Here is a 25,332-nt window from a genome sequence, read left to right on the forward strand (position 1 = left end):
TGCATTTTATTTTAGTTGTCGTTTTAGGTTTATGCACATATATTAATAAAACACTAGATTTGGACCTACGCGCCAGCGCGGATTTGAATTTTCAGTTTTTTTACTAACGATGTATTTATAATATTTGATCTTATTATATTCAGTAAGTAATGTTTTTTTTTTGCATTTTTAACCATCTTTTGTATGACGAATATTGATATCATATAAATAAATTGAACATATACATGTAATTAGAGAATTGTATATGTTGTCTAAAGACTATAGTTATGAATTATAAATATGAAAAAAAAAATATTATGTAGTTGATGTTTAGTATCATACAAACAGTCCAACATATATAATTAGAGTTATATATATAATTTGACAATACTACATTAGAGTTATGTAAGTCTATATAGATTTTTTTTTTGAATTTGACAATACGAAAAAAAATATGAGTTAGAATGGTATACTAAGTTTATAAATTAGGTATAATATTTATAGGAAAAAAATAAATACACTTCCAAAAATTTGTAAAATATTTAACATTGGAAAAAAATTGCAAAGTAAAACAAAACAAACCATCACTTGAATTATCACTCACGCAGATTTTTTTAATATATATTGTTCTTATATAAATTTAAATATATATTTTTAACATTATATGTATTAAATAACTTTTAGCATTTAAAATAATTTTTTAATTAATAAGAAATTTCTTTTGCTCCGTCAATTGTATCATCTATATTTTTAAAATATGACCCTATGTTCGGGCAAATGTATTTTTTATGGATCCAAATTTTAATGTAAAATAAAGTTGTTATCTATGATTATATCTGTCCTATATGATATAAAATTCAATATATAATTTACATTTTGTGTTTTATATTATGTGTTTTATAGCATTTTATTGTATTTTTTTACTTAGCTTAATCACACCAAAATTAAGATAACCAACACATAATAATAGACATTTTTAACATTTTGGCATTGATTAAATATAATTTAACGTTTAGCTAGATTATAGGAAGTATTTCCGAAATAAATGAAACTTAATTTATTGTACTTCAGTTTAGGAAAATGCATTAATGAAACAGAAAAAGACAAGCATTAACATAGAAAGTTAAATTTAATTTTTAGTGGCATGCCATTGTTAATAACAATGAAAACTAAGGAATATTTTATATTGGTACTTCTATTTTAATAATATAGAATATAGATTTCTCTCCGTTCCCGAAAGTAAGATTTTCTAGATTTTATTCTTGTTCCACAAATATATATTTTCTATATATTAAAGTATTTTTGTATATTTTTGAGAAACACTAATTGTAAATATTCGAGTTGATTAAATTTTATTGGTGGATAGTTATCCGAAATTCAAATTGTATGGAAAAATAGAAAGTAAATTAGTTGTAAACATTTATTATATTTTTAATAAACGTGAAAACTATAGAAAATCTTATTTTATGAAACATAAGTAGTATGGTTTTTTATATGTTCAAAAGAAAAACGCAATTATCTATACACCTAACAAAATTTCAATCAATTAAAAAATAAAATGAAGAATTTTATTAATAAATTTTGCATTAAAACTCTAAAATAACATTTATTTTGAAACGAAGTGAATAGTATATTTGTAATATGATAGAGAATATAATTATTTTAAAAAGATTTCTTTGCCTATTAAATTAGTCGTAATGAAATTGAGTTCCCCTAGAAAACCGGGATGTTGGTACCTAAAAGTCTGGGAAAATATTGAAAGTATGCGTTTGGAGTGACGTGACTTCAAGATTCGCTTCAAACCTTTACGTTTCAATAATTGATTCATTCTTCTAGCTATTGTACTATCAGAATCACTAATCAACAGTTGTATCTAGGTGGGTTCTCAGCATATTTGCTCGTTGAAGCATTGATTTTTTTTTTCCAAATTGAAATCCTTCCATACGTAAAATACCATAACTCATATAAAACATGGCTGCCAAACGAAATAGCCCCAAAACTAAGAACTCATAAGAAGTGGTAACTAGAACCCACACCGAGATGACTAAAATCAACACCGAAAGTGACTTATAGAGAAACAAAAAACATAAAACTAGATTGACAGTAGTACCAGAAACGATTAACATCTAACGAAAGCCACATAGCAGTCTTTAGAAAGGAAAACATGGCAATGATTGGGTGTTACCGCTGCTACCTATATCCCGCCACCCGGTACCTTTCGCTTCTACAACCACACTACACTTATCGTTGCTTCATCGCTCGTCAAACGATAAGACCAAGACCTAGAGACTGCAAAACTCAACAAGGGGAACGCGTTGCTCGGTCCACATGCCTTGGATATGTAAACACTTTACGATCTAAGAAAGAAGCTCATCCAAACACCAAGAATATGAAGCCTTGCTAACCGAACCTCTGCATGAACACTCACGGCAGAAAAACCAAACGGCAAGCAACCAATGGACACATTATCCCTAAAAGAAAGATTGCTAAGGCACAACCATCGAAACCCGTACTACCTTGACCCATACCGATTAAGACTCACGAACCCAAAGATACAGAAGTCCTATCAACACGCAAATTACCGAAACCAGGGATGCTCGTGAAGCATTGATTTATAACTCGCAAAACTTTTGGAATTTTTAATAGACCTCTAAATTACTATAAAGACGATAATTATATATATATATATATCTTTGTTAAATTGTTTATAGTTTCCAAAATTTCAGAGTCAGATGGTTGTATTGACTATTTCGAGTTTGACGGCAAGATACAGTAAGCTTTAAAGAAACATACATGTTTAATACTATCTTAGATTTTGATTTTCTCTTTGAAGCGTGAGATTATACTTTTAAAGAAATTTGGTTTTTATAACGGTTTGTTAACTAATGTGTTCAACCATACCCATTCAGTTTTCAGTTTTCAGTTTTGACTGATTTGCTTCTTTTTTTTTTAGTTTTCAATTTCAGTTTAATTTTTGTGGTTTTTGGTTTTGCAGTTTAATATATATAAACAATTTTGGTTATATATGAAGTTGGATTTGGTAAAAGTGATTGAATATTTTGATATTCTGTGTGATCTGGATATATAAAAAATCATTTTTGTTCTGGTTTGGTAATAGTTTTAATAAAATTTCAAATAATTCATGTCAATGGGAGAAATATTTAGAAAAATATTTTATTTACATATTTACTTATATTAAATTTAAATAATATAGCAAACAATAACATATAATTAAATAACACAAAATTACAATCATCCAGAATAAATGTTATAGGTTTTATTAAAAATATAATTTGTAATGTTTATATCATGAAAAAATTATAATGTTGATGTTTTATATTTTAAAATCATTTAATTTGCCGAGGATAATTAAAATGGGCAACAATATTGCTTAATTTTAAAATCAAATGCAAAAATAATAAAGATGGGACACAAAAATGAATCCAACCAGAAAGCAAATCAAACATATAATCGTAATGATCTTAATAGGCCCAAACCCACTTCCCTTACAAATATATATATTTTTTTTTTGTACCCGACAAACTCAAGTTTTCTTCTTACGGACAGAAATAAGACTCGATAAAAAAAAGACACAATCCTTTCATATTCCGGTTGTCGATCGAAAAGTATTTCTTACAAAATATTTTTTGGTTTTTTATTTGATAAGCATGTCGTGTCCGATAGCTTAAATGATATAAATCCGATTAAATCGTGAATGATCTGAGACATTCAAAAGGAAGATCTTGCTTAACACCTATATTATATAGAAATGGAAGCGGATACGCGGAAGCGGAATCGTAAGAAAGCGTAGAAGCGAATTTTTTAAAAAATTAGGAAACGGAAATGTGACGGAGGCGTATACTTATATATGTATATACATACACATATTAAAAATATAAAAACTTACAAATATGACTAGAAATTATTATATTCAAATTAAAAATAAAACATTTATTCATTTATAATAATTTTAAATGATTTTATGTTAAAACCGTGAAAATATACATAAATTAAGTTTATAAGATATTATTATACTAATTATTTTTTAATATTTCGTAAATAATTAACACAATCTATTTGAATATATACGATATATCTCTGATAAATCCTCAATGCATAAAGATAATTTATAATATTAGTTTTAATATTTGTATATTTTTTATTCTCTATTTCACTATTATATAAAAACAAAAATAATGTTTCTTATATTTTTATTTACTTATGACATTGTATCTTTTAAAACGGAAGCGTGATTCCAAAACGGAATCGTAAGCTTCCAACGTGTTTTTAAAGAGGTGTTTTTGGAAGCACATTGGAATCAAGATTCGTAGAGATTCTACAAGCTTCCGTTTCTGATTCCGGTTCTGAAGCGGGAAGCAGACGTATGACGAAGTTTCCATGCAACCTAGCACGACACATTCTATTAGACCAAAAGTAATGAAGATGACGATCCAACAACGTATCTTCATCAGATCTGTAAGGGTAAATTAAATCTCACATCTTCGTCTTTCTTCTTGATCCATTTACTCATGATTCTGTTAAAAGGATTGATGAAAGACAAAGCAAAAACTCTTTAATGATTTTCTTTTGTTTTCTTTTGCATATGAGATTCAAATAACTATATTCCTATTTTTTGTTGTTTTTATACAATATTATAAATATTTTAACACAACAGACGACAGTGTTTTTAGTAGTAACACATATTAATACAATATTATAAATTCATATTTCGTTAAACTCTAATTTCTTTCGTATTTTGATTTTAAAATTATTTGTAATATTGTTTTAGAGCAAATCTATTTTGTTAAAACTGTAGTAACATGTATTTCGTTAAATTGCAGAAACATATATTTCGTAAAACATCTAATGTCTTTCATATTTTGATTTCTTTAAAACTGCAATAACATATTATTTATGTATTATATTTATATATGATATGTTTTGATATATTTCATTGTATTTTATTATTTAAATATGTACTATGCTTTATTTGTACTGTTTTTAGCATTCAAATTTATAATGACTATTTGATTTGCATCTCTTCCACATGATATGCATTTATCCCATTGATCTACATGATCGGCAGCGCTTCAACTATTCATACCATTTGAACTGCTGGCAGCCATTGTACTCATGTTTCATTAATCTCTCTCTCTCATTTATTGTTTGTTGACTGAATCTGATTTCCTCTTTCAACATATATATTATCAAGTTTTTCTTAACATATATATGATATGCACTTATCCCATTGTACTCATATTGGTTGTAGATTCACCAACCAATATGATATTATTATTTCATATTCAATATTTAGAAAGAAAAAAAAAAGAAATACAATATTTATCAAGTTATATTATGTTTTTAAAATAAAAAGATAAAAATAAATAAAAAATAGTGGTAGTTGCAAATTTTTTATTAATATTTTTAACACTGTCACCAAAATACTAAACCATAAATCCTAAACTCTAAATCTTAAATACTAAACCCTAAATCCTTGGGTAAATCCTAAACCGTTGGATAAATTCTAAACCCTAAATCATAAACACTAAACCCTAAATATTAAAAATACTAAACCATAAACCCTTGGATAAATCATAAACCCTAAATCCTAGGTTCTAAACCAGTGGTAAATCCTAAACCTTAGATAAACCATAAACCCTAACCATAAACACTAAACACTAAATATTAAAAACACTAAACTCTTAATTCCAAACTCCAGACTTGTAAATTTTTAATACTTTTAACATCGTCATCCTGAACACTAAATCTTAAACATTATATTCTAAAATTTTGGGTAAACCATAAATCCTAGGGTTAAAATTTATCCAATAGTCTAGAGGTTCACCGTAAGGGCTGAACCGAGGAAAAATTCTTTACTATATCAGTCCCAACAATTTAAGACACAACCAATGCCCTAAAGTGGTTAATCTATCAGATTAGTATCGTTTTAAACTGAGCTTCCCATAAAAAAAACTGAGCTTCCCATCACAAAGCAATTTACACCATCACCATACAAAGAATGCATTGCTTTGATAGTATCATAGTAGTAATAAATACAGTACTCTCTCTCTGTATCATTTTAAAGGTGTTTAGAGAAAAAAAAATTATTTCAAAATAGTTGATGTTCTTACTATTCCAGATAGAATTTAATAACATTTGAATATTTTAACCAATTACAAAATACTTGTTTTTTTTTATTGGTCGAAATAGTTTTATTTAATGATTTTTTATACAACAAACATTTTTTTTCCATCTAATAGTAATTATATAGAAGTTTTTATTTCCTTAATATATGCGAAAACTTTAAAAATAACTTAAAATGATACACATGGAGTAATAACAAGTGTACCGTCTCTCGACCATCAATTGCTTCGTTAATATTCCTAAAAATAATAAATATAGTGCTTTTGGTACAACCTCAAAACTCAAAAGTCAACCATCTTGTAGTCATTAGGCTATAGGCAAACCGCGCCCTTAAAAAAGCTCGTTCATCCGGCAGAAACGATAACTCAGTCGTCATGTCACGATTTACCTTATACTCTTCTTTCTTGCTACTGCTACGGCTCGCTGCCGCTCAAAGCACCGACACTGAAGAAGGAGAAGGGTTGAAACCAACCACTGCTTTAGTCATGATCATATTCGTCAGCGTTTTTGTAACATCCCGAGTTGTGATATGTGAAAAGGCTTAAGAGAATTGATTTGGCTACCTATGTCACCAAAGTTGACTTACCTTTTCCGGAGCACATCCTGAAAGAACTCCAGAGTTAAGCGTGCTTGAGCTGGAGTAGTGGAAGGATGGGTGACCTATCGGGAAGTGATTCGCGATACCGTGTAAGTGAGGCCGAAACACGGGGAAAGGTCGGGTGGTGATTGCAGGGTCAGTAAACAATGATTTCGAACCTTGGAAAAATTAACGACCGACCGTCGGATGGGATGGGGCCCACGGACCGAGAGAGCGGGCGTGGGTGGCCCATCAGCCGTGGGCGGGTCGGGGCGTTACAAGTGGTATCAGAGCTGGTTAGCCATCTCAGTTCTGACCTGAGAGGCGTCTTGAGACCTGTCGTGGGGCGCAACGAGGGCGTTGCGTCTTTGAGAGGGGGTGAATTGTAACATCCCGAGTTGTGATATGTGAAAAGGCTTAAGAGAATTGATTTGGCTACCTATGTCACCAAAGTTGACTTACCTTTTCCGGAGCACATCCTGAAAGAACTCCAGAGTTAAGCGTGCTTGAGCTGGAGTAGTGGAAGGATGGGTGACCTATCGGGAAGTGATTCGCGATACCGTGTAAGTGAGGCCGAAACACGGGGAAAGGTCGGGTGGTGATTGCAGGGTCAGTAAACAATGATTTTGAACCTTGGAAAAATTAACGACCGACCGTCGGATGGGATGGGGCCCACGGACCGAGAGAGCGGGCGTGGGTGGCCCATTAGCCGTGGGCGGGTCGGGGCGTTACAAGTCAATTGGTGACAGCTTGTCCTGTGGGAGAGTTGTTAAAGGGTGAGGTCGGGGGTTCGAATCTCACCAACAACCTAATTATGGAGATAGTGAGATCTCATAATGGAGGGATTGGGGTCGGTGCGCTGCAGCGCTGTGAGCTTGGGTCTACGGACGGGTGGTTCCGCAGGACAGGTTGTCACATAAAAAGTCGACTTTTTATGTAACAACCTGTCCCGTGGAACCACCTGCCCATTGACCCAAGTTCACAGCGCTGCAGCGCACCGACCCCAACCCCTCCATTATGAGTTTTCACTAACTCCATAATTAGGTTGTTGGTGAGGTTCGAACCCCCGACCTCACCCTTTAACAGCATTCCCACAGGACAAGCTGTCACCAATTGACCTGCAGATCAATTGGTGACAGCTTGTCCTGTGGGAATGCTGTTAAAGGGTGAGGTCGGGGGTTCGAACCTCACCAACAACCTAATTATGGAGTTAGTGAAAACTCATAATGGAGGGGTTGGGGTCGGTGCGCTGCAGCGCTGTGAACTTGGGTCAATGGGCAGGTGGTTCCACGGGACAGGTTGTTACAGTTTTCTTCTCACTTGGATGTGTCTCTGTCGTCTACATGCGGAAGTGTCTCGCGCAAGCTCTAGTGATCGACGACGGATTAAGATCCGGCGACACTGGAAACCGGCTTAACGCGAGGCAGACGGCGTGTGGGCTCGACGCGTCTGTCATAGAAACGTTTCCAACGTTTCGTTACTCCGCCGTGAAGACGTTGAGAATTGGCAAAGCAGTCTTAGAGTGTCCCGTTTGTCTTAACGGGTTTGAGGTCGATGAAACGCTGCGGTTGATTCCTCAATGTTGTCACGTATTCCATACTGGTTGCATAGATGCATGGCTACGTTCTCACGTCACATGTCCTCTGTGCCGTGCCAATCTAGTTCCTGTACCGGGGGTAGTCTGTTTCTTTCGAGATCCCCGGTTTAGCTAGAGAATCCGGTCAGAACTCACCCCGAACGTCAACTGTTGATGACAGGAGAAGGGTATTGGGTTCTCTGGAGGATATAATATCTTTTCAAGAAAATAAGGCGATAATACGCGGTGAAGAAATAAGGAGATCTTTCTATAAAGAAATTTCAGTTGAAAAAATCATAGGCAAATTACTGCATCAACCGCTAAGAATGTGGAGAAGAAGCAAAACTGAATGGTTCCACCTACTCAAAACTAAGAGGGGATGCCGCCTACTACTAAAATCCCGGTTTTTGCAACAGTTGCGTTCTTCTATGCAAGAAGAAGACTTAGAAAGAACAAAGAAGTTTGGATCCGAAAAAGTATGCTTAGGAAGTTCCTTCGCTGAGCACAAGAGAATGAAGAGGAATTTGTTAAAATCCCTATTCTTATCGAAGAGAAGGAAGGAGAAAAACCTAAATCTTCCTACTCGAACAATCAGTCCTATAGTTTACAACTCTTCTTTATCTTTATATAGTAATTCGACCTATTGCTTCGCATCCCCCCATAAGTTGACTATGAAGAGAAGAATCAAAAGGATCGAACTACCTACTCATTATTCGGAGGTTAATCATAGAACACCAAAAGCTGTGGTATCTTATGGACCTAACATAGGTCATATCCCTCACGACATAAGATTAAAAGATCCAAACCTTCTTCTTCGGAGCAGAAACGGACGTGGCCAAAACATATAAAGATCGGCGTAGTCACTCGTAGTAGGAGTCAAGATATTGCGTATAAATATATATAAAGAGAGAGTCTCTTGAGCGGCCGAGAATCTTCTGTCAAAAGGACCAAGGACGATCTTTTCGGAAAGGAGGAGTCAGTCTTCTTTGAAGATCGAGGCGCGTAGCGGACAATTATGCCATTCGGAAGAAGTCTTCTACAGAGGGAAAGCCTGTATCGAGTAAGTGGAGAGGAAAGATCCCCGGAGATTGAGGAACATGAAGAGATCTATTAAGAAGAGAAAGATTTATCCGAAAAAATATCTGACCAGTTACATACAATTACAAACTACACGAAAGTTGCCCCTTTTTCATGGGGATTTACCCATCACAGAGATGCACAGAGGAACAAAACGAACTTCATATATCCCTTTTCCACTCAATCCAGAAACAAGATTTGACGTTATTCCGCTTCGTCTCCATTTTCTTGAAACTATTCCTCAAGCAAGGCAGCCGATTGATATCTTGTGTATTTGCATAGTTTTAATCTTCATTCTAGTCTTTATATTAGCCATTTGCATTTGTTTAGTGTGCATTTAGGTTGCATTGCATCATTTTGTCCTTTTCAGGTATTGGAGACCTTCATTGGTGACTTTGGAGACATTTGAAGTGTTTTGGGGACAAAAGAGTGATGTTTGAAGCACAAATCATGTCCCAACTGAAGTGCCGTAGCGACATCAGCATAGCGACCTCGCCAAGTCGCTAAGACGCAACCCGAACCATCGTAGCGACCACCGTAGCGACTTACCAAGTCGCTATGGTAAGAGAAGCCATAATCCTAGAAATGACTAAGTGTATGTAGCGACTTCTGCGTAGCGACATGATCAAGTCGCTAGGAGGCCACCCGAGTGAGCGTAGCGACCACCGTAGCGACTTGCAAGGTCGCTACAGATCCTGGAGTATTGAAGAGTTAATAGCGACCAGAGCGTAGCGACTTGCATGGTCGCTACAGGCGAAAAAGACTGCTTTTTTATGGGTTAACCCAGGTTTGTTGGGTTGACCCAAGCTCGTTTTTTAGATTCCTATAAATACTCTTTAGACCTAATGATGTAGGACATCTTGTTTTCTTTGTAATCACATTAGCTATTTTGGGTGAAAGACTTAATCTTGAGCTTCTTTTCATCTCTATCTCTTGTGATTATTAATCAATCTTGACCATTAAGCATGATTAACCTTCAATCATCCATGGGTTTTGGGTTATTCATGTCTATTAGTGAGTAGTTACCTTTTGGATTCATGGGCTAGGGTGATTAGAGTGATTAAGTGAAGATCTAAGGGTGTTTAGTGTTAGATCTCTTGTTTCCTTGCTTGTCTACTTCTCTTAATGCTAGATTAATGTTGGCCTCTTTATTCTAGAGCTCTAGACATTTCCCACCCACAAGGTGTTTGATGAAATGTCTGAACCAAGTAGAGCTTGCTCTAAACTTACCTTACACAAAGACCATTGTGTTAAGGGAGTTTAGATAGTTAGTAGACTCATCCTTAATGATTGCTTAGATCTTTTAGGCTCAAAGACCTTTGATGTCTAGTTGATTAAAGCAAATGAGCATTCTTCTTGACCATAGAGCTTGCTTATTTCAGTGTTCTAGACTTAAGGAAGTTATTGATTGAAAGTTTGCCATCCTTAGATTGGATCTTAATCACTTAAAGTCAAATGCCTAGCCCCATGAGTCCTATTGTCCAAGATTGATTGAAAGCTTGTTTCTTTATTGCACTTTAGCATAGTTCTAGTTCATATCATCATTGAAAACCTGATTGCACTTAGATTAAGCATGGTCTTGCATTCCCTTTGCTTTAGAATCACTTAGGATTGGTTCGACAATCTTTTACACTACAACATTTGGTTAGGGACTCTTCAAAAGTCCTGTTATCAAATTGGCGCCGTTGCCAAGTTCTATTGTGATTTTGATATTGGGATTTAGTCATTTGCTTGAGACTAAGTCATTTTTCTTATTATTGTGATATTGGCTCTGCTTTTTCCTTTTTCTTTTTCATTTCAGGTGTATGAACTTGAGAAGTAGAGGGACTACAAACCTCACTCCTCTAGTACCAGACATCCGGGCTTTGGAAAGAGAGAACACAAGAAGAAGGAGAGAAGAGGAGCAACAGGCTCATTTCAACAGATTGGGTTTTGATATGGCTCACCATCAGAACCAGAATCGAGATGGAGAGATCCCTTTAGGAGCTGCCCAAGAGGGAAATGGTCAAGGAGCTGCCAACCTTGGACCACGACATCCACAGCGCCAAGCTAGAGCAATTGGTGCCCATGATCAGCCTAACATCCATGGAAATAGGGCTGGCATTAGAGCACCAGCTGTGGAGAACAACAACTTTGAGATCAAGTCAAGCTTGATCAACATGATCCAAAGCAACAAGTACCATGGGCTTGCTTTGGAAGATCCTCTAGATCACTTGGACAACTTTGATCAGCTGTGTGGCACCATCAAGATCAATGGTGTTTCTGAAGATGCATTGAAGCTTAGACTGTTTCCATTCTCTTTGGGAGATAAAGCTCACACATGGGAGAAGGGTCTCTCAAGAGATAGCATCCGGACATGGGATGAGTGCAAAGAAGCCTTCCTCACCAAATTCTTCTCTAACTCAAGAACTGCGAAGCTTAGGAATGAGATTTCAGGATTTCAACAGAGGAATCTTGAAGGTTTTGGTGAAGCATGGGAACGATTCAACAGCTACATTACTCAATGTCCTCATCATGGTTTCACCAAGGAAAGCTTGCTTAGTACCTTCTACAGGGGAGTTCTCCCATCTTGCAGAAACAGGCTTGACACAGCTAGCAATGGTTTCTTCCTGGGCAGAACTGAGCAGGATGCAGAAGAGCTGGTGGAGAACATGGCAAAGAGTGATTCAGTCTACAATGAGGAGTATGATAGAGCCAACAGAGGGGATGACCAGCAGACAAGGAAAGATATCAAGTCTTTGCAAGACAAGTTGGACTTGGTTCTTTCAAACCAATCCAAGAAGGAGCAGGTTAGCTTTGTTGGTGATCCTAGTCAAGAGGTTCCTCCTAAGGTGAATGAAGTTGATGGTTTGGAAGGGCAAGAGGAGTTATGCTTCATCAACAACAATGGTACTTGGTACAGGAAGGAGCCCAACTTTCAGTACAACAACTACCCGCAAAGACCTTATTCCAACAACCAACAAGGTGGTTACCAGCCTAGAAACAACCAGCAAGGAAGCCATCAACCTCAGCAAAACCCTCCTCCTGGTTTCTCCAACAAAGGAAACCAGTCTACTCAAGCCCAAGGAAGTTCTTCTCAACATCAGGCTCAAGACACAAGTGTGGAATCAATGTTCAAGCAACTACTTGAAGCTCAGTCAAGAAGTGAGAAGCAAATTGGTTATGAGTTGAAGAACATCCACTCAAAGATTGATGGGAGCTACAATGAGCTCAACAACAAGTTCAAAGCTTTGGAGAATCAGTTTGCCTCTATGAGTTCCAACTCCAATCGCCAACAAGGAACTCTTCCCGGAAAGCCTGAGCAAAACCCAAAGGAGACAATGAAAGCAATCACTTTGAGAAGTGGTAGAGAGTTGCCTTCTAGAGTTCTCATTAAGGATAATGAGAAACAAGGTGGGGAGGTGGTCATCAATGTAGATGATGATGTGGTGATTGTTGATGAGAAGACTAATGAGGAAATCTTGGAAAAGATAGTGGAAGCCAAGGGAAAAGGAAAGGTGGGAGAAGAGAAGACAGTTGTGAACAAGAATGAAGCCACTACTTCATCAAAAGAAGCTTCATTCACTCCTCCTCCCTATGAGCCAAAGCTCCCTTTTCCTGGTAGATTCAAGAGACAACTCTTGGAGAAGTACAAAGCGTTGTTTGAGAAGCAGATGAGTGAGGTTCAGATTACCATGCCTATTATAGATGCCTTCATGTTGGTCCCTCAGTACAGTAAGTTCTTGAAAGATGCTGTAGCACAGAAGAAGAAAGAGATGGAAGGAATGGTGGTGCTTACTCATGAGTGCAGTGCTATTATTCAGAGATTGACTGTCCCAAGGAAGCTAGAAGACCCGGGCAGTTTCACCTTGCCATGTGCTATTGGACCTTTGACATTTGAGAGGTGTCTATGTGATTTGGGAGCAAGTGTGAGTCTCATGCCTTTGTCTATTGCCAAGAAGCTTGGGTTTTCTCAGTACAAGAAGTGTAGAATCTCCTTGGTGCTAGCTGATAGGTCTGTGAAGCTTCCTATAGGCATCTTAGAAGATCTTCCTGTCATGATTGGAAACTGCGAAGTGCCTACTGATTTTGTGGTACTTGAGATGGATGAAGAGCCTAAGGATCCCTTGATCTTGGGAAGACCTTTCCTTGCTACTGCTGGAGCTATGGTGAATGTAAGAGATGGCAAGATAGACCTTCATCTTGGCAAAGGAAACATCCTGCACTTTGACATCAACGAAGCTATGAAGAAGCCTACCATTCAAAGCCAAGCATTCTACATCGATGAGATGGAGACTCTAGCTGATGAGCTTCTTGAGGAGTTGGCAATTGAGGATTCCCTACAACATGCTCTAACTGTTGATAGGGAGAATCAGATGGTTGAGAACCAAGAGAGTAATGACTTTGTGAGGAGGCTAGATTCACACAAGAAGTTTGATGAGAAGGTGCAGTTTGAGGAGCTACCACAAGCAGCTTCAGCTACTCAACAAGAGGACAGTCACCAAGATGACTGGAGTGAGCTCAAAGCCCCTAAGGTGGAGCTTAAACCCCTTCCCCATGGTGTAAGGTACGCTTTTCTTGGCCCCAATGAAACTTACCCTGTCATTGTGAGTAGTGAACTTACTGAACTTGAGCTATCTGAACTTTTAAATGCACTTAAAAGATTTAGAAAAGCAATAGGGTATTCTCTTGATGACATCAAAGGGATATCACCTACTTTGTGCATGCATAGGATACATCTTGAGGATGAATCTATGACTTCTATAGAACATCAAAGAAGGTTGAATCCCAACTTGAAAGATGTTGTAAAGAAAGAGATTCTTAAACTCTTAGATGCTGGTGTGATCTACCCTATCTCAGATAGTAAGTGGGTATCTCCTGTGCATGTAGTCCCAAAGAAAGGTGGTATCACTGTGGTCAAGAATGAGAAGGATGAATTGATACCAACTAGGACCATAACAGGTCATAGGATGTGTATTGATTACCGAAAGCTTAATTCAGCCTCTAGAAAAGATCATTTTCCATTGCCATTCATTGATCAAATGCTTGAGAGGCTTGCAAATCATCCTTTTTATTGCTTTCTTGACGGGTATTCAGGGTTCTTCCAAATACCCATACATCCCAATGATCAAGAGAAGACAACATTTACTTGTCCTTATGGTACCTTTGCATATCGAAGGATGCCATTTGGGCTATGTAATGCTCCAGCTACCTTCCAAAGGTGCATGATGTCTATCTTCTCTGATCTTATTGAGGATGTTGTGGAGGTGTTTATGGATGACTTCTCTGTCTACGGATCTTCGTTCTCTGCTTGTTTGTCCAATTTGTGCAGGGTCTTACAGAGATGTGAAGACACCAACCTTGTGCTGAACTGGGAGAAGTGCCACTTCATGGTTAAGGAAGGGATTGTGCTTGGGCACAAGATTTCAGAGAAAGGCATTGAGGTGGACAAAGCCAAGATTGAAGTGATGGTTAAGCTGCCTCCACCAAAGACAGTAAAAGACATTAAAAGCTTTCTTGGTCATGCGGGGTTCTACAGAAGATTCATCAGAGACTTTTCAATGATCTCTAGACCAATGACCAAGCTGCTGTGCAAAGAAGCTTCCTTTAGCTTTGATGTAGAGTGTCTTGAAGCCTTTAAGAAGCTGAAGAATGAGCTTGTTAGTGCACCTATTGTCCAGCCACCAGATTGGAATCTCCCTTTTGAGATCATGTGTGATGCTAGTGACTATGCTGTTGGAGCAGTTTTGGGGCAGAAGAAAGACAAGAAGACACATGTGATCTACTATGCTAGTAGAACCCTTAATGATGCCCAAGTGAAGTACTCTACAACAGAGAAGGAGCTGTTAGCCATCGTCTTTGCCTTTGAGAAGTTCAGGAGCTACCTTGTGGGGTCAAAGGTGATTGTCTACACTGATCATGCAGCATTGAGACACCTTTTGGCAAAGAAAGATGCCAAGCCAAGACTTTTAAGATGGATTTTGCTGTTGCAAGAGTTTGATCTTGAGATTAAGGATAGACCGGGGGTTGAGAATGGTGTAGCAGATCACTTGTCTAGGATGCGAGTGGATTGTGGTATCCCCATTGATGAAGGACTTCCAGAGGAGCAGATCATGGCCATTAGAGCAGTTGAGGCAGTTTGTGAAACCGGGAAAAAGCTTGAAGAAGTTAAGGCAACTGATGAGAAAGGTCCTTGGTATGCAGATTTGGTGAACTACTTAGCTTGTGGGAAGGAGCCATTGGGACTTGAAGGATATGCCAAGAAGAAGTTCTACAAGGATGTGAAGAGATACTATTGGGATGAACCTTACCTCTACACACTTTGCAAGGATCAACTCTATAGAAGAGTAGTAGGTGAAGAAGAAATCAATGGGATCCTCACACACTGTCATGGATCATCATATGGAGGTCACTTTGCTACATTCAAAACTGTTGCTAAGGTTCTACAAGCTGGATTTTGGTGGCCACACATGTTCAAAGACACACAAGATTTTGTCTCAAGGTGTGATTCTTGCCAAAGAAGAGGGAACATCACCAAAAGGAATGAAATGCCTCAAAATCCAATACTTGAGGTGGAGGTGTTTGATGTATGGGGAATAGACTTTATGGGACCTTTTCCATCATCCTTTGGCAACAAGTACATCTTGGTGGCTGTTGATTATGTTTCCAAATGGGTTGAAGCAATTGCAAGCCCCACAAATGACTCTAGGGTGGTTCTCAAGATGTTTAAAAGCATTATCTTCCCAAGATTTGGAGTCCCTAGAGTGGTCATAAGTGATGGAGGTTCACATTTCATCAACAAGTTGTTTGAAAGCCTCCTCAAGAAGAAGGGCGTGAAGCATAAGGTGGCTACACCTTACCATCCTCAGACTAGTGGGCAAGTGGAAATTTCCAACAGGGAAATTAAGTCTATCCTAGAGAAGATTGTGGGAACTACAAGGAAAGATTGGTCTAACAAGCTTGATGATGCACTTTGGGCTTATAGGACAGCTTACAAGACTCCTTTGGGCACTACACCATTCCACCTTGTGTATGGAAAAGCTTGCCATTTCCAGTTGAGCTTGAGTACAAGGCATTGTGGGCAGTTAAGTTCTCAACTTTGACATCAAGACAGCTAAGGAGAAGAGACTCTTTCAACTCCATGAACTTGATGAGATTAGACTTGATGCTTTTGAGAACTCAAGGATCTACAAGGAGAAGACTAAAGCTTTCCATGACAAGATGATCTTGAAGAGAGAGTTCAGCCCTGGAGATCAAGTGTTGCTTTACAACTCAAGGTTGAAGCTGTTCCCCGGGAAGCTTAAGTCTAGATGGTATGGCCCTTTCAAGGTTAAAGAAGTGAGGCCATATGGGGCAATTGTGTTGTGGAGCAATGATGGAAGAGACTTCACAGTCAATGGACAGAGAGTTAAGCTCTACATGGGAAGCAACACAGAAGGAGAAGGAGTTTCGGTTCCACTCTCCGATCCTATCCAAGCCTAGCCTCAAAAGAAAGGAAGTCAAGCTAGAGACTTAAAACAAGCTCACTTGGGAGGAAGTCCCATGTTTATCCTTGTATATATTCTTTATGTTTTCTTTATCTTTTTAGGATTGTTTGGTGTTTGTGAGTAAGTCTTTTCAGGTTGCTAGTTGATCAGAGGTGGAGAAAGGAAGCTTGAATGAGGACAAGGCTCGTAGCGACCTGTCTGTAGCGACCAGGTGAAGTCGCTAGGAGAGAGCCCGAGGCTTCATAGCGACATGCCTAGCGACATACTTGGTCGCTACAGAAACTTTTGGAAAATTTGGCTAAGGGGTCGTAGCGACCTACTCGTAGCGACCAAGCGTAGTCGCTATCGGAGAGCCCGAGCCATCGTAGCGACGTCCTTAACGACTTCATATGTCGCTACGGGTTTCCAAGCAGAAACGGAGAATTTTTCTAAGTGTCCCGTAGCGACCTCGCCATAGCGACTTGCGACGTCGCTACGCATACCAGGTAACCGAATCCAATTCGAAATCCGGTTCAATTCGAGTGAACCGGACACAATTTCGAAAACCGGGTTCTTCTTCTCCCTTAACCCTCTGTCGCGTCTCTCTCTCTCTTTCTCTCTTTTCTTTTCACGCTTCTCTTTGCTCTCAAACTCTCTAGTGCTCAAGCATCATAACTCTCTCATTTCTTCACCAAATTCACTGATTCAACCTGCTATCATCTCGAAATCTCACCCTCTGTGCATTCATCTCGCTGATTCTTGCTAGAATAAGCTAGGGTATGTCAATTTCGAGTTGGTTTGTTTGGGCCATAAAGTTCATCTTTTGAAAAGTTGTTGCATGTTTGATTCCGGGTTCACTCCTTGTTCATTATGCTTGCATTAGCTTGTTTAAGGGCTGGGTTGATGAATTTCGTGGTGGATTGGCTTGAATTGAGAGTTTGAAAATTAGGGTTCTTGGTGAAAAAGGGGGAAATTCGAAAACGTGGGCTAGTGGGTGTCTCTTGCATTTGCACTTGAAATTTTCATGATCTTGTGAGCTTCACTTAGCCTTGTTCTTATGCTATTTCAAGTGTTTGGTTTCAGGTACCAATGACAAAAACCACTAGAGCAGCGGGGAGAGGCCAAGATGATAATCCACCCAAGAGGAAAGGGAAAGAGACAGTGGAAGCTCAACAGGATAGTGATGACAGTCTTGGCAGATTCATCGATGATGCGCTGCATGCTCCAACTGAAAGTGAGCATGAGGAGGAGTTGCCGGTGCAACAAGCTAGTGAGCCTCAGAGGAGAGGAAAGAAGGTTATGTCTGGTCCCCAAAGGAATAGGAAGGTCAAGCCCACGAAGCCGCAGCTGCTTGCTCACCTCCGAGATGGAATCACATGGGCCCCGACTAGATTTCCTGATCCATTGTTCTTGAAAGAGACCGGGCTATATGATGGAGTGCTCCAAATGTTCAAGAACATGGGATATCAGACAATCATTACCATGGAACCTCAACCCCTATATGAAGACGCTTCTTGTCAGTTTCTCTCATCACTTGAAGTGTTTCGCTTTAGTGAGAAGAATGCTGAGCTTGGTTATGGGCGGATCCAGTTCAAGATAAGGGGGAAACTTTACAAGATGAGCTTCAAAGAGATCAGTGATATCATGGGCTTCTCAGACGATGTCTGCTCGGGAATTCCTTCAGATTTTGATATAGGTGACAGGGTCTGGCCACTAATCGCGGGAAAAGAGGCTAGACATCCCCAGCTCAACAAGAGTGTAGGCATCCGGCATCCGGTCCTTCGGTACGTTCACCGCACCCTAGGCAACACTATTTTTGGGCGGCGAGAATCTAGCAATGTCTTGGATGATGAATTGTCTCTGATTGGTCTTGCACTCGAGCCATTGTTTGGAAGCAAGGCTATATATGGTGTAGTGGAGGATATCTTTTCAGACTTCTCAAGAGTTGGGTTCTTCGTCAAGAGGTTGATGTACTACAGAGGTTGGGCTTGGACTACTCCCGATAAGACGCCCCAACTAAACATAGGCGGGTTGATTACACCACTGTTGAAGGCAGCAGGTGTCCCTCTTGGAAACGAGCGTAAAGGCGCTCAACCCCCTCTTTATTTGGATGGTCCTTACATGAAGAAAACCAAGTTCCTTTCGGGTATGTATCAGGACAAGTACGTCTTTTCCTTCCACATGGATGGTCATCATGCAGAGCTTGTGCTGCCAGTCCACGCGTGACCATGATCAACCGAAAGACCGCCATCGATTTTGTTATCCCATACAACCTCCAGCTTGGCCCGCATGGTCCCCTTACCCGTGTACCTGATAGAAGGAAAATGATGGCGAGACAGTCGAGTGCTGGTCCTTCTTCTACTGCTGCTACTTCAGTCTCCCTCCCCGCCCCAGCATCCAGCTCACGAGCTGCTCCGGAGATTGATGAAGAGATGCCCACACTCTACGGTCCTAACCGTTACCACTTTACGCCATTTTCCGGAGCTCTCCCAAAGGGCCATTTGCGTGATGCCCATGAGTACATTGGGAAATTAGAGGGGTGGAACAGAATTCAAGACAGGACCATCTACAAGCTGAAAACCAAGTACAAAGCTCTTAAGAAGACGGTGAAGAAGAACGCTCAAACCTCAGCCAAGTTTATGAAGAAAGTTGGTGACCTCTTGGTGAATGCTGGCATCGGAGGCTGTAGCGCGAGTGACTTTGATGTAGTTGAGACTTCTGCTACAAGATCTAGCGACCGGATCCCTGTTGATCGCCAGCGCCGCAAGAGGCGTAACCCATCTCCTGTTCGTGGAGACTCTGAGAATGAATCTCCCTCATTAGACACTTCAGAGGAAGAAGATGAATGTGATGAGGTGAGCAGCCAACGGTATGAGGAAGAGGCTGAGGTTGATATGGATGACCAAGGGGATGCGGTTGATGAAGACATCCAAGAAGCTGAAGGCCATGAAGAAGAAGGCGAGGCAGAAGAAGACGACGAGGCTACTGCCTCAGATTCATCATGAGGTATCTCCACTACTTTACCTTTGTACATATTTCTTTCTGTGTCTTTCATTTGTTTTATTTCCGGTATCTCTTCTTCTCTTGATCACATAGAGACTGTGTGATTCAAGTGTGGGGGGAGGTACCAAGTTGCTAATCATTTGTGTGTTTCATGTCATTGTCATGCATTGTACATACTTTTATGCATTAAAAAAAAAAAAAAAAAAACCAAAAAAATCTGAAAAATTTGAAAAAAAACTCAAAAAGAAGCATGTAGTTGCATTTGCATCTTTAAGATCGAGTTTAGAGCATTCATCTTATTTGCATAAAAAAAAATAATAGTTTGAGTCTAGAAGCATGCATGTAGGTTGCATTCATTTGCATAGGGAGCAATGATTTAAAATGTCTTGTAAAGAACTCCTGTTTAGCGCTCAAAGTGGCACCCTAGTTAAGCATATCAAGTAGCTTGAGCATCTCTTGAAAGCCTTGCACGCTTCGAGCCTTGAAAACTCTTCTTAAAACTTGTTTGCTTGCTTGATTTTGGCATTGTTCTTAAAACCAACTCCAAACTGAACTTGGGCTTAAATGAACTTAATTTCTCTCACTTATGGGCATTTGCATACTTGATCATGGTTCTCATACACATTTGGGTTATCTTTTTCCATTGTACCACTCTTTGTTAACCCAAATGGTATTCCCTCACCCTTGAACCCTTACCTTTCTTTGAAGCCAACATTGATTTGCATGAGTGAGGCCTTTTCTGATAGCTTGTCATGTGCAAAATCTTGAGAGTATTGGAGGCGACATGGATTTGTTCTCATCTCTTGCTAGCATAGGATCATGATTTGAGCTAGCTTCTAGGATGATGGTTGGGTTTATGTCCTTTATGAGCTTGTATCTTGGGTTGGGGTAGTGAGAAAGTTGAGAATGATGAGCAAAAGAGTGTAGATTGAAAGAAAAGCCTTAGGGACCTTAGAATAAAAAGAAAAGAAAGCTCTAGATTGTGTTATTTGATTCCTTCCCCCTAAAAAAAAAAAAAAAAAAAAAAAAAAAAAAAAAAAAAATATAAGAAGAATCAATAAGATAGTGGGGAAGGGAAAAGAGAAGTAAGAGCTAAGTATTGAGCAAAGATTGTCCCTAGTTGGCTAAGTAAAAAGAAAAAAATTGTTCATTGGGTTAATCATGAAAATAAGTTGCTTTTTGGGTTATGGAATGAAGTGAATGGGGTAGAACTTGTAACCACTTAAGAAAAGGGTAGAATGATGAGAATGGATCCATGTATGCATGAGTTGCTTCTAATCTTAGATAAATTTTGCATAATGATCAAGCTCCTTGTTCTTGAGTGATAACCACTTTAAAATGATGCATTTAAACCCTCTTCTTCATTCACATTAAACCATTTTGATCACCAAGCCAAATGATTGAGATCATATGCCCATTTGTGAGAATTCACTTTGTGTGTGTGTGTGAATCAATGTGAGAGTTGGTTGAAGGAACTTGTTGATTGATGAGTATTGCGACTTGTGTAAAGGCATAGGAGTATCCTAATAGGCCTAGAGAAGCTAGAGTGTAATAAGAGAGTTGCTCATGCTATTTGCTATATTTCTTTAGGATGTCAAGTTGAGTGTTTTTGGTGTTTCTTTTGGCTATGAGCTCCCCTTTTCAAACCTCTTCTCCTTGATCTTGAAAGTTTACTTGTGGACAAGTAAAGGTCTAGTGTGGGGGAGTTGATATCTTGTGTATTTGCATAGTTTTAATCTTCATTCTAGTCTTTATATTAGTCATTTGCATTTGTTTAGTGTGCATTTAGGTTGCATTGCATCATTTTGTCCTTTTCAGGTATTGGAGACCTTCATTGGTGACTTTGGAGACATTTGAAGTGTTTTGGGGACAAAAGAGTGATGTTTGAAGCACAAATCATGTCCCAACTGAAGTGCCGTAGCGACATCAGCATAGCGACCTCGCCAAGTCGCTAAGACGCAACCCGAACCATCGTAGCGACCACCGTAGCGACTTACCAAGTCGCTATGGTAAGAGAAGCCATAATCCAAGAAATGACTAAGTGTATGTAGCGACTTCTGCGTAGCGACATGATCAAGTCGCTAGGAGGCCACCCGAGTGAGCGTAGCGACCACCGTAGCGACTTGCAAGGTCGCTACAGATCCTGGAGTATTGAAGAGTTAATAGCGACCAGAGCGTAGCGACTTGCATGGTCGCTACAGGCGAAAAAGACTGCTTTTTTATGGGTTAACCCAGGTTTGTTGGGTTGACCCAAGCTCGTTTTTTAGATTCCTATAAATACTCTTTAGACCTAATGATGTAGGACATCTTGTTTTCTTTGTAATCACATTAGCTATTTTGGGTGAAAGACTTAATCTTGAGCTTCTTTTCATCTCTATCTCTTGTGATTATTAATCAATCTTGACCATTAAGCATGATTAACCTTCAATCATCCATGGGTTTTGGGTTATTCATGTCTATTAGTGAGTAGTTACCTTTTGGATTCATGGGCTAGGGTGATTAGAGTGATTAAGTGAAGATCTAAGGGTGTTTAGTGTTAGATCTCTTGTTTCCTTGCTTGTCTACTTCTCTTAATGCTAGATTAATGTTGGCCTCTTTATTCTAGAGCTCTAGACATTTCCCACCCACAAGGTGTTTGATGAAATGTCTGAACCAAGTAGAGCTTGCTCTAAACTTACCTTACACAAAGACCATTGTGTTAAGGGAGTTTAGATAGTTAGTAGACTCATCCTTAATGATTGCTTAGATCTTTTAGGCTCAAAGACCTTTGATGTCTAGTTGATTAAAGCAAATGAGCATTCTTCTTGACCATAGAGCTTGCTTATTTCAGTGTTCTAGACTTAAGGAAGTTATTGATTGAAAGTTTGCCATCCTTAGATTGGATCTTAATCACTTAAAGTCAAATGCCTAGCCCCATGAGTCCTATTGTCCAAGATTGATTGAAAGCTTGTTTCTTTATTGCACTTTAGCATAGTTCTAGTTCATATCATCATTGAAAACCTGATTGCACTTAGATTAAGCATGGTCTTGCATTCCCTTTGCTTTAGAATCACTTAGGATTGGTTCGACAATCTTTTACACTACAACATTTGGTTAGGGACTCTTCAAAAGTCCTGTTATCAAATTTGGTGCGTCTGCCGGGAGTCGAACCCGGGTCTATTGCTTGGAAGGCAATTATCCTAACCGTTGGACTACAGACGCACCAAATTTGATAACAGGACTTTTGAAGAGTCCCTAACCAAATGTTGTAGTGTAAAAGATTGTCGAACCAATCCTAAGTGATTCTAAAGCAAAGGGAATGCAAGACCATGCTTAATCTAAGTGCAATCAGGTTTTCAATGATGATATGAACTAGAACTATGCTAAAGTGCAATAAAGAAACAAGCTTTCAATCAATCTTGGACAATAGGACTCATGGGGCTAGGCATTTGACTTTAAGTGATTAAGATCCAATCTAAGGATGGCAAACTTTCAATCAATAACTTCCTTAAGTCTAGAACACTGAAATAAGCAAGCTCTATGGTCAAGAAGAATGCTCATTTGCTTTAATCAACTAGACATCAAAGGTCTTTGAGCCTAAAAGATCTAAGCAATCATTAAGGATGAGTCTACTAACTATCTAAACTCCCTTAACACAATGGTCTTTGTGTAAGGTAAGTTTAGAGCAAGCTCTACTTGGTTCAGACATTTCATCAAACACCTTGTGGGTGGGAAATGTCTAGAGCTCTAGAATAAAGAGGCCAACATTAATCTAGCATTAAGAGAAGTAGACAAGCAAGGAAACAAGAGATCTAACACTAAACACCCTTAGATCTTCACTTAATCACTCTAATCACCCTAGCCCATGAATCCAAAAGGTAACTACTCACTAATAGACATGAATAACCCAAAACCCATGGATGATTGAAGGTTAATCATGCTTAATGGTCAAGATTGATTAATAATCACAAGAGATAGAGATGAAAAGAAGCTCAAGATTAAGTCTTTCACCCAAAATAGCTAATGTGATTACAAAGAAAACAAGATGTCCTACATCATTAGGTCTAAAGAGTATTTATAGGAATCTAAAAAACGAGCTTGGGTCAACCCAACAAACCTGGGTTAACCCATAAAAAAGCAGTCTTTTTCGCCTGTAGCGACCATGCAAGTCGCTACGCTCTGGTCGCTATTAACTCTTCAATACTCCAGGATCTGTAGCGACCTTGCAAGTCGCTACGGTGGTCGCTACGCTCACTCGGGTGGCCTCCTAGCGACTTGATCATGTCGCTACGCAGAAGTCGCTACATACACTTAGTCATTTCTAGGATTATGGCTTCTCTTACCATAGCGACTTGGTAAGTCGCTACGGTGGTCGCTACGATGGTTCGGGTTGCGTCTTAGCGACTTGGCGAGGTCGCTATGCTGATGTCGCTACGGCACTTCAGTTGGGACATGATTTGTGCTTCAAACATCACTCTTTTGTCCCCAAAACACTTCAAATGTCTCCAAAGTCACCAATGAAGGTCTCCAATACCTGAAAAGGACAAAATGATGCAATGCAACCTAAATGCACACTAAACAAATGCAAATGGCTAATATAAAGACTAGAATGAAGATTAAAACTATGCAAATACACAAGATATCACCGATAAGTCATCGAAGGGTTTGTGTGAATAAAGGAATGGTAAGCATTACTCATTTGAAACTTTCCCACGGTGATATAATATCTTTTCAAGAAAATAACGCGATAATACGCGGTGAAGAAATAAGGAGATCTTTCTATAAAGAAATTTCAGTTGAAAAAATCATAGGCAAATTACTGCATCAACCGCTAAGAATGTGGAGAAGAAGCAAAACTGAATGGTTCCACCTCCTCAAAACTAAGAGGGGATGCCGCCTACTACTGAAATCCCGGTATTTGATTGGGCCTTCCAACGCTGACGAATGCATCCTTTCTCTTCTCAAGCTACAAGAAGTACGTACTTTCAGATGGTAAGGATTGAACTCTAACTCAGAAGTGGAATTCACAGCTATTACTACTATAGTAGTCTTTCATTAACAGTTCCTCCTGTAACTCAATAATTGTAAGTTGATTCATAACCACGCTAGTAAAGTTGCCTTTGGAATTGGAAGTTGAGTCCGATCTTGGTACTCTCGCTGTTTGACTCAGTAGCTTAGTCAGGACCGTCAGGTAACCAGAGCATTCCACGTAAGTCCGTGTCTACTGGGTGGAAATTAGCCGAATTGTTTAGCCGATCGAGTTCTACTGGTCAAACGAGGGAGAATCTAAACCGGTTCACGCTAATGTTACCGCAGGAAATACACAATCAGCTCGTGAACCAAGGGTCAAAAGGACGCAAGAAACTATTTTTACTTTGAACGGTTCGATCAAGATGGTCGGTTCGAGCGAAGACCGTTTTCTGTAACTCCTCCCTACTGGAGCGGGTCAATCCGGTTACGGTTTGATCGGTTAGTCACTGGAAAGAATAAAGTCGGTGATGCGAGTCCGGTGTAGACCAGTTTTATGAAATAGAGTTTTGTTGAGAAATTTA

General features: G+C 38.9%; 2 protein-coding genes, 2 non-coding genes and 1 pseudogene across 4 annotated transcripts; 3 read left to right on the forward strand and 2 right to left on the reverse strand.

Annotated features, from left to right (window-relative positions):
- Nucleotides 1-6,442: 6,442 nt before the first annotated feature.
- LOC130497015 (E3 ubiquitin-protein ligase ATL15-like) lies at nt 6,443-25,306 on the forward strand (annotated as a pseudogene).
- LOC130497016 (ribosomal protein S4, mitochondrial) lies at nt 8,489-9,606 on the forward strand (the record flags this gene model as incomplete). The annotated part of the gene is made up of 1 exon (XM_056989822.1): nt 8,489-9,606. A coding segment is annotated over one exon (636 nt), but the record flags the coding sequence as incomplete, so codon positions are not given.
- LOC130496748 (uncharacterized) lies at nt 9,618-16,814 on the forward strand. The gene is made up of 2 exons (XM_056989130.1): nt 9,618-16,397; nt 16,447-16,814. Exons 1-2 carry the CDS (start codon nt 11,159-11,161, stop codon nt 16,812-16,814), a joined length of 5,607 nt encoding a protein of 1,868 aa, XP_056845110.1. The 5' UTR covers nt 9,618-11,158.
- LOC130497159 (small nucleolar RNA R71) lies at nt 11,768-11,874 on the reverse strand. Its single transcript, XR_008936170.1, has one exon. It is a non-coding gene; the product is annotated as a small nucleolar RNA R71 (small nucleolar RNA).
- On the reverse strand, nt 22,931-23,002 carry TRNAG-UCC (transfer RNA glycine (anticodon UCC)). Its single transcript has one exon. It is a non-coding gene; the product is annotated as a tRNA-Gly (tRNA).
- Nucleotides 25,307-25,332: the final 26 nt, after the last annotated feature.

This window comes from Raphanus sativus, chromosome 6 (genome assembly GCF_000801105.2).
Source record: "Raphanus sativus cultivar WK10039 chromosome 6, ASM80110v3, whole genome shotgun sequence".
NCBI classification, from domain to species: domain Eukaryota; kingdom Viridiplantae; phylum Streptophyta; class Magnoliopsida; order Brassicales; family Brassicaceae; genus Raphanus; species Raphanus sativus.